Source organism: Mastomys coucha, unplaced genomic scaffold (genome assembly GCF_008632895.1).
Source record: "Mastomys coucha isolate ucsf_1 unplaced genomic scaffold, UCSF_Mcou_1 pScaffold6, whole genome shotgun sequence".
Classification (NCBI taxonomy): Eukaryota; Metazoa; Chordata; class Mammalia; order Rodentia; family Muridae; genus Mastomys; species Mastomys coucha.
Window position 1 is genome coordinate 40726044 of NW_022196912.1, and position 10415 is coordinate 40736458.

At 39.0% G+C, this 10415-nt stretch overlaps 1 protein-coding gene across 11 annotated transcripts in view; it reads left to right on the forward strand.

Moving 5' to 3' along the window:
- Positions 1–10415, forward strand: part of Kidins220 (kinase D interacting substrate 220) — an 86337-nt gene that overhangs the window by 48708 nt on the left and 27214 nt on the right. For all 11 annotated transcript variants that reach the window (XM_031357147.1, XM_031357137.1, XM_031357139.1 and 8 more), the window contains exon 23: positions 10073–10251. In XM_031357147.1, the coding sequence (XP_031213007.1) occupies positions 10073–10251 (179 nt within the window). The remainder of the gene's footprint in view (positions 1–10072; positions 10252–10415) is intronic.

Consider the following 10415-nt stretch of genomic DNA (forward strand, 5'->3'; position numbering starts at 1 on the left):
AAAAATTTCTTTCATTGTTCTGATGGTGAATCCCTGTACCTTACTGTAAAGCTTGTTGTAAGGCTGAAGCCCACAGGACTGGTGACTACATACTTCACCTAAAGTGTGGTGGCTCCTTCCTTTTGGCAGCTGACACTACAATCACAGCAGGATTCTTTAGCCCATAACCAAGTTTGTATTTATAAACGTTTGGTGAAGCAGTGGGTTGTAGTCTTTTTGTGTAGGTCTTTCCTAATACAGTCTTTTCTTACAGATTATAATCTGTGTCCTATTAGAGTCAATGTATCAAGGTATGATAGCACATGCTTGTAATCCCAGCACTTAGGAGGTGGAGGCAGGAGGATTGCTGTGAGTTTAAGGCCATCCTGGACTACATATCAAAACCATGTAGTCCAGGAACACCAAAAGTTAATAAATAATCAAAGTAAATGAAGGCCATGTGTACTTAGAAGACTCCATTTTGTTCTGCTAATCATTTTGATTCTGTTAGGTATTAACAATTGTTAAAGTTAGACCTGTGCTGGCTGGGTACATGCTAGGAGCAGCACTACCTACTGTGGTGCCTGAGCTGCCCTCAAAGGTGACATCCAGTGGGCTGGGCATTGTGCTGAGCATCCCATGCCATGCTCTGCATAAGCCAGGGAAGCAGAGAGCAGGAGTTACAATCTCTGAGCCTGTTTGTGGACACAGTCTTCTGTAGTTGCAGAAAATAGCTGTGGGTCTGTGATAAAAAAACAGTTTTCAGTGATGTGCATATGAATATTTAGAATACATATCAGTAGGAATGTTACCCAGGTACAAACTTTCTAAAACATTACATTTATTATATCTATTAAAAATGTAGGCTTTTGCAAAGTATAGAAAACTCCACATATATACTCAGTTCTGATTGTGTCAGAGGTGGAAAGTGTCAGAAGGCTGTTGGTATTCTTTGGCACTTTGCTTAAGCTTTTACACCTTTATGTTCATTGAGTATCTGTTTTTTCTAAGTAGGTTTTTCTCTAGCTTTTCTTTTGCTGACAGACACAGACAGAGAGACAAGAGAGGCAGGACTGATTGAGGGTCAGACTTCTAGGCTCATCATGTGCACTGTACTGCTGAGCTGTTCCTCTAGATCTTGTTTTGCTTCTAATAGGATAAAATTGATTTTAAAAATATTTTCTCAGCATTTAAATTCGTGGCATCATTGTCAACATTTTATGCTGATAGAAAACTAAGAAATAATTGTAAATGCTCCAAAGTCTTGTGAGAATACCATCAACATGAAACTGAAGTATATTTATCAAGACTGTTGAATACAAACAGGAAAGTCAGTTTCTCTAAAGTATGCTTTAGTGTGTAGACGTATATTTAATATGCAAAAATGATTTATATCAGGTTGACTATTTTACAATGTTTGTAATTTGTCATGTATTTTTAAACAGTTTCAATTATTGAAGGACCCATATTTCCTAGAGGTCTTAAGACATCCACCTACAGATCAAATAAACTGTTAACGCTTTTGTACAAGAAAAATCAAAACCTGTGTACTGTAACAGTGTTGGCTTATTTTGAAACAGAGGTGAGGTACTAATGGAAAGCATGCTGCAGTATTCAGGAAGTCCACAAGATGGGGCTGTCTCACTGGAAATTTTATTAGCATGCCTGGCTGTGAGCCAAGTGTAGTACTTTTTGCCTTCCCATTTCTATAGTAGGAAAATGGGGGCTTGGGGGTGTGACAGTATAATGAAAGGTTGAATTTCCATTCATTTCATTTATTCATTCACTCATTCATTCATGTGTGGGAGTGCCATGTGGAGACTAGGAGTTAACCTTGGGTGTCATTCCTCAGAAATTGTCTACCTTGGTGTTTTTGAGAGATACCCTTTTTCGGTTTACTGAAAGATAAGGTATCTCAGTAGAAGGCTAGGCTGGTTGGCCAATGAGGTCCAAGGATTTGTGTGTGTTTGCCTTCCCAGTGCTGAGAGTACAGGTATGTGCCAGCATGCCTACACTTTATGAATAAGTACTTCATGAGTCAGCAGTCTTCCCATAGGGACATTGATCATCATTGAGAATTACAGCCATAGACATGTGAATTCATATAATCGTATGACATAGTATTTCCTGTTTTGTAGTTCCTTTTTCTTGCAGAATTTGTGTGTGTGTGTGTGTGTGTGTGTGTGTGTGTGTGTGCATCCATACATATAGTATATGGGTAGAGGGGTGTTGTATATGCTACATAAGTGATTTACTACTGATCTACCAGCTCTCTCCTATAATTTGATTAAATTCATTTTTGAAAAAAATCCCATAGATATCAACAATAAAGAATTTTTGTCTGCTTACATATTTTGTCTTTAAAAATATTAAATGTATCAGATGTGGTGGCCCACACTTTTAATTCCTGCATTGGGGAGGCAGAGGCAGATAGATCTCCAAGATGGAGGACAGCTTAGCCTGCTGAGTTCCAAGGCAGCCAGGGCTCCATAGAAAGAACAACACCTTCTACCCCCAAAAAACCCAATAAGTAAGTAAGCAAGTAAGTAAATAAATAAAATGATAAACATTTGTCTTAGTTAGGATTTTACTGCTGTGAACAGACACCATGACCAAGGTAACTCTTACAAGGACAGCATTTAATTGGGGCTGGCTTACAGGTTCAGAGGTTCAGTCCATTATCGTCAAGGTGGAAGCATGGCAGCTTCCAGGCAGGCATGTGCAAGAGGAGCTGAGAGTTCTACATCTTCAGCTGAAGGTTGCTAGCAGAATACTGCCTTCCGTGCAGCTAGGACTAGGGTATTACGTCTAAGTCCACAATGACACACCTACTCCAACAGGGCCATATCTTCTAATAGTGCCTCTTCCTGGGCAAAGTATATACAAACCATCACAACAGTGCTATGTTATTAACGATTAAATCTTTAAGGAAACAAGCAAAGGATTTGCTTTAAGCTGTAACACTTGTAGACTAACTGCATTCAGAGTTCCCAGTTGCTATGCCTGACATCTCTTATCAGTTGGCAGGAACCTATGATATGGTCATAGTCAGTGCTGCCTCAAAAAACTAGAACTTTTCTCTCATTTACTTTTATCTGAGCATTTTAAAATACAGATTCCTGGTGCCAGAAGTTAGGCTGAGACCTTCAGTAGTCAGCACTGTGCTCAACTTGAGTCTCTTGTGAACTGTTTTGCTTCTCATCTCTTTACTGAAAGCATCTTATTATCCTAGATTAAAATTATATTTGGTCATCTCTGTTGCCATCCTCTGCTCAGTCCCATGTAGGCATTGTGTGTGCTATAATGCAGACATCCGTACTGTGAAATATTTGCCAAATGAGTCCTATGCAGAATCCCTAAATAAAATAGGTCATAAAACTACTTTATTCAAATTAAATACTTTAAGCAAGTTAATTAGAAAACTGAGCTGTTTTGAAGAATTTATGAAAATGAAAGTTATGTGTTGAGGTTTTGTCTTTTACTGTCTATTGTAATGCTGAGTGCGCCCCAAGACCTGGAGTCTGCACTTAGCCCCTGGGACCCTGCTCCCAGGTTAATTCTGATTGGTGAATAAAGATGCTGACAGCCAATAGATGGACAGAAGAGACAGATGGGTTGAGGTTTTGTGGACTTGAATGGAGAGGATGAGTAGGAGAGTGAAGGAGAACCCATGGCTATGGGTTAAGGGCCAAGAGAACATGGCCCAGAGGGCTGCCCAATTGGGTTAAAGCAACCAACATGGGACATAGAAAATAGTAAATGATAATTTGGAGTTATTGATAGGAAAAAAGATTCCAATAGCATGGAGGGTAGGCAGCTGCCCAGCTACTATGCTGCCTCAGTCATATTTAAAAATATAAAGGCTGTGCGTGTCTTTTATCCAGGAACATAATTTTTAATATTTTTTTTACTATACTTATGTATTAAGATTGGTGTCTCAAGTTCATTTACGCATCTCTAGTTAGTTTTATAATATACCAAGAAAATTTGTCATTATAAATAGAAGCTAATGTTGCAAGTTTTTAAACTTCCTTTTTGATGCCAATATAGTGTTTAATTAATCCTATCTAGAAACTTCCAAGAATCTTTTTTCTTAGGGAGTCACCAACATTGTAGTGTGTAATTATTGAAGCTCAGTCCTGCTTCTCTAACATGATCCTGTCACTTGGGCACAAAACAGCTTTTACTCTGATTGTTACATTCACACTTGGACATATAGGCTGTGGTAGGAATGTGCTTTCTTATATAACCTTATGAAAGAAATGGCTTATATTTTAAGAAACAATGAAAGAATATATTTGTGTTCATGAGAAAGAGGAGATATTTTGTCCCAGGGTTTGAAACTGTTTACTGCTCTAAAGATGGTTAAAGGGACCTAGAAGAACAAAGCTGATAAATGAGGCAGACTGAAGGCTCATGCACTAGCCAGCTTTATTCAGATCATCAGACAATTTATTCTTGTCCAGTCACAAGAGCAAGCTGCACATGGCAAAAATATGTTTTTGCATAGAGCTATATAGACAAAGAACAATAGCTAGTTATAATGAATTATCTGAAGTAAACCTACTCTTATCTGCTACACTTGGGAGGAACTTGAAAGCATAATTCAAGAACGGTTCTGTTTTTTAAGAAACTCAGGTCACAAGATTCTTGTATTGATTTCTTGGAGTTTTCTCACACGCACTCAGATTCTCCTCACACGACTTAGACCATGTTCTAACAAAACACAAGTACAAAGTCAGGAGGACTTGTTAGTAGAACTCTGTGTTGGTGATGCTTAGTGTGCCAAAATCTAACACATAACAGCATTCTAGTACATTATGTCTTCCATTTAAAAAACATGCAAGTCAACCGGTGGCAGTGGTGCATACCTTTAATCCCAGCATTCAGAAGGCAGAGGCAGACAGATCTCTGAGTTCAAGACCAGACTGGTCTACAGAGTGAGTTTCAGGACAGCCAGGGTATGCAGAGAAACCTGGTCTCAAAAAAAGCCAAGCAAACAGCAAACCCCAAACTTCAGCTCTGTAGCCGGGAGTGGGAGGACAGGCTGTGCTGGCGATGCTTCATCTCCACATCCACCCAGAGAGCTAACGAAAAACACTGGCTGAAGCCAGCCAGTCCTTTCAGAGGCAGAGAAAGGATATAGAAGAGCCAGGCTTCTCTTAGAGGTGGACCTTCACCTGGATCACACACTCAAAAGACTAAAGAAGTAGCAGTGGCCTTTGCCAAGTAACAAGATAATTAGGTACTCATATGTCACTTGGGGAGCAAATCAGGTGTGCTTCATATTAGTAAACATTAGAGTTATATGCTTGCTGGCTTATACTTCAGTGTTTATGGTAAGTGGCAGTGTCTGAGTGGCTGGAGAAGTGACGCAGTGGTTAAGAGCACTTGCTGGTTGTGCAGAGAACCCTGGTTTGGTTCCCAGCATGGTGGTTCACAACCATCCAGAATTCCAGGTCCAGGGGATTTGATTCCTCTTCTGACACTATGCACCAAGTATGCATGTAGTACATACACATACATGCAGGCAAAACATTCATACATACAAATAACAGATACATAAATTGATTTAAAAACATAATATTTGTTTGGAACAGTAAATTATCTCTATTGCACCAACTGGTATTCCAGCCAGAGTGACAAGCAAGAAAAATAGAAGGACCCAAATTATATAGTAGCTGTAAAACTACCTCTAATTACAGATACTAAGATACTGTATAGCAAGTGTCCCAAAAAGTCTACAGGAGAGCTTCTAACAATAAATCCAACAGTGTTCAGGATACAGATCAATACAAAAATCATCTGTTTCTGTTCTCATGCTGTAGATAATCTGAAAGGAAATTATATTTAATCAAGGCAGTTAAAGAATGTCCATTAAGAGCAATTGCTCTTAATGTAACATTGCTAAGAGAGCTGAAGGAAGATGAAATAAGTGGGAGGACATTCAGTGTTCATGAACGAGGAAATTAAATAGTTAGGATATCGGGGCTACCTAAAGTTCCCCTCAGAGCCAGTGGAAAAATCCCAATAACCTTCATGTGAAGAAAGGACAACGTTTTTGAAGCAAAACAGAATCCAAAGGCTCACACTTTAAAGCTCACACAAGCTACAGTGTGGCAGAACACACACAAAGCAATCAAACAGAATGAACCCGGACAACTATGGCTACTTAGGCATGTCACTCTTGCATGGGGCAAGAGTGCCAAGTCTGTTCAGTAGAGAAAGTATGCCTGTTCAACACAGTTCTTGGACAATAGATTCCTGTAGTCATCCTTACCTCACAACACAGACAAAAATAATTCAATATGTTCCACCTACTTTTTTTAAGATTTATATATTTATGTATTGCTTACACGGTGACTGTCTTCAGAAACACCAGAAGAGGGCATCAGATCTCATTACAGATTGTTCTGAGCCATCATGTGGCTGCTGGGAATTGAACTCAGGAACTCTGGAAAAGCAGCCAGTGCTCTTAACTGCTGAGCCATCTCTCCAGTCTCCCACCTATTCTTTTTCAAGCACAAAAGTATCAGAAAGGGTAAAGTTTTAGGAAGAACATGTGTGTGTGTGTGTGTGTGTGTGTGTGTGTGTGTGTGTGTGTGTGTGTGTGTGTGTGTGTGTGTGTCTGTCTGTTTGTATCTGTGTCTGTCTCTTCACTTGGCAGATATTTATTAAGCAACTGTGCTGTGACAGTGTTCTAGGCACTGGAAATGTACTAGGGGACAAAACTAACTTTGATGGAAGTGATAGTCTGGAGAGAGAGAAAGATGTTTAAGAAGATATTTGCACCAGTAGATGTACATATAGCCTGCAGGAGAGTGTAAGACCTTTAGGTCTGTCATTATAGAGGAATATGAGCTGTCCTTTAGATAGGCCTCCCTAAGCAAGAGAATTGGGCTGAATACAAAGGATGACTGAGAATTAAGTGGGTGAAGACTCTTAAGAGGGGAGAATGTCTAGGGTTTTGTTTGTCTTTCCACAGATAGTAATGGTCATAAAAATGAGAGATGGCTCAGCAGTTAAGAGCACTTGCTGAGTGCCAGGACTCAAGTATAGTTCCTAGTACAATATGGCAGTTGACAAACTTCTGTACCTCTAGTTCTGAGGAATCCAATGCTTCTGGCCTCTATGATTTTCTGCACTCATGTGTAAATATATATCCACATTCAGGCACACACACCTACTGTATAATTTAAAATTATTTTAAAATGAGTTGTGTGGTATCTTTTGTTTCTGACTCTGGCAATACAGTGGTTGGCTTTTGTTGTTTTTTTCCTTCATTGTTAGTGATTAAACCTGGGGCTGTGTGGGTGCTAAGCAAGTGCCCTTTCATTGAAGTACATCCACAGCATTGAATGGGCCTTTTTGTCTGTATTAATGTGAAAGTCTTCTGGAAGTTAAGTTTGTCTCAGGTGGAATACAGTTCTAGGGCAGACGAGAGTTTATAGAGATATTTGGATTGCCTAGCATTTGTGAAGCCCTGGGCTTAATCATCAATGAGTGAAAATTGGGGGGGTTGAGTAGGGTGGGGTGGTAAATCTTAATTTTAATTCCTTATTGGATAATCACATTATTAGATGACCAGCTTCAAGAAAAAAATATAATGTTCGTTTCATAAGTTGCACATTATGGATCTTTAAGATAGAAAATTTTCCATTTAATTTTGAGCCATACTTTGAATGGAATCGACATGAATGGCTTATGTAAATTCTGCCAAGTAATTCATTTGTGTCTTCTATAATAAAGCACTGTCATTTATAATCAAAATGCTTTAATTTACGTGGATTTTGGCATTAACAAGTGCTGTTCGATTTGTGGCATCAAAAGAAACTACACTTACACTTCCTAGGAGCTCAGTTATGCCTGATACTGTAAAAATGCTCTCTGTGGGCCATTTAACTGCTGGCAACTTTAGTTCACATGATTCCTAGTGCTGAAAATTTAAATTCGCTCTTAATTGAAAAGTGAAGTTATTTAAATTCTTTAAATGCTAACCTTTGGAAAAAATATCTGAAAAATAAAAGCCCATATGATTTTAATGGCCCACTGCCAAAAGATTATCATTTACATAAACGTCTCTTTTAACAGAAGGGCTTAATGCATTGAGCTCAAAAGGTTAGAGTAGAGACTTCAATCTGGAAAGCAGCAGTAGACGTTTGGCTTGTGAACAGCCGCATTGTTCGCCACGCTGAGAACACTGTTTGCATTCAGGCTGAAAGCAACGCTGGCATTAGGATTCGGTTAATTTGTTTCATGTGACTTGTCAGCTGTGTGTTTTTATCTAAATCTTCCTAGCCTCTTCTTTTTTTGTGTTACACTCCTGAAAAATGAACTGCCTTTTTAACTGTTTCATTTCTAGTATTTTTTCCACGTTTGCAAATGATACCATGTGATTGTTTTCCAGGTTTTCATTACTCTTTAAATGTATTTAGCAATCAGTTTGAGTGTTGTTTTACTTTATTGAAAGTAATCGTATCTTAAATAAATTTCTGCTGTGTGCATGTTTGAATCTGTAGCAGGACTTTGTGAAACCCACAGACAGAATTGCTTGCCTTATTTTCTCACGAGCACCCCATTCTTTCCTTGTTTGCTAATTTTGTTCTCTGGATTTTCCCTCGGATGACTTTTAATATCTGGCCACCAGCCAAGTACTGGGTCTCAGCAATAAAGTGCTGCTCCCAAAGGAGAGATGCAGCTGTTGCTAATCTTAGGGTTCCATCTCACTTGGGAAGAGCAGGAAAATGGAGCCCTAGTGCAACCCTAGAGCACATGCTCTTTAGTAATTTGTGAGTGCTGTGAGGAGAGCTTCTAGAGGTGCAGTTGTCATAGGAAACACATGCCGAGGCTGTACAGTCTCAAGGCCGGCGTTTGCCTAGGTCCACAGAGCTGTCCTCACAGTCAGAAAGGTGGCCATGCCCGCCATCTAGGCAGGTTTCTTCCAGGTTCTTCTTAGTGATCCTCTGTCATCTTCCCCACCTCCCCAAGTTTCATGGGAACAGTGATCTGCTTCCTGACATTGGCCATATTCTTTACTTAACATAACTTATTATGAGATTTGCCCCTGTCAAGCTCAACCAGTTCACTCTCTTTTCCTGTTAACTTGTATTCTGTGATATTGGCCTCCGTCCACTCTGTACCCGTCACTTAGTGGACACTGGGGCTTCTCCCAATTTTCCTGTCTGCCTGTTTGAGCGTCTGCATTGTAGTTTTAATGAAAACTTTATCTCTTGGAACATTCTCATGCATCTCAGATCAGATTACTTACTGCACCATGTTTAGTAGGGAGAACCCGAAAGAATTGGAACATTTTGGCCATTTGTCTCCTTTCAAGACAATTTCATATGTTTTAATAACTAAAATTCACTTATTTTTACATTTGAGAATTTCTGATTGATTCAAAATTGTTTATTGTTTGAACTCATATATATACATATACACATATATATGTGTGTATATATATATACACACACACATACATACACACAATAAAAGAATACAAATAAACTACTATATTTGATTGACTAAATCTATCCTTTCCAGGCTACCTTCTATGTTTTATCATATCTATTATACAGTAAGCATATACTGCTTTTACAATAGAAAATAGCCTTTTATAGAGAAGAAAAAAGCCTGTGCTGATACTTTTTTAGTTTGTGTGATTTATTAAAAAAATATTTTTTCCGGCAAAAACAAATGAGCCATGTTGTCACTTTGAAAAAGCCCAGGTCTCAGCACCAGTCTGTCACTCATTGTGTGATCTGGGTGCATTTATAGCCCAGCTCACCGTCAGCGAGAGGGAGCAGCTGGCTAGGTGTACCTAGTGTGGCTGTTCCTTTCTCTCTGTCTCCCTGCTCCGCACCCTACTGTCGCTCCAGATCAGTGACGTTCTGGCTTTTTCATTGTCACCTTAGTTGTCTTGGAACTGTATTGTTATTTTTCCTTTTTTAGGTTTTTTTATCTGAAAAATATTTTTGAAATGAGAGCCAGGTGTGTAATGCGCTCCTTGTGGACAGAAGCAACAAGGCTTAAGAATGAAGAATTTGACTCTGATAGCAGCATTAATGGATTTTTCATTTCTTTCTTTTTGAAGAATATCAAAGAATATCCCAACAACTAAAGATGTTGAGCCACTCCTTGAAATTGATGGAGATATAAGAAATTTTGAAGTGTTTTTATCTTCAAGGACTCCAGTTCTTGTGGCTCGAGATGTAAAGACCTTTTTGCCGTGCACAGTAAACCTGGATCCCAAACTACGGGAGATCATTGCAGGTGGGTATTATAGTACAGCTTATTTTTCTTTAAAGTCCTCAATTTTTTTCAGGTCCCTTCCCTTCCCTCCCTTCCCTTCCCTCACTCCTTCCCTCACTCCCTTTCTTTCTTTCTTTCTTTCTTTCTTTCTTTCTTTCTTTCTTTCTTTCTTTCTTTCTTTCTTT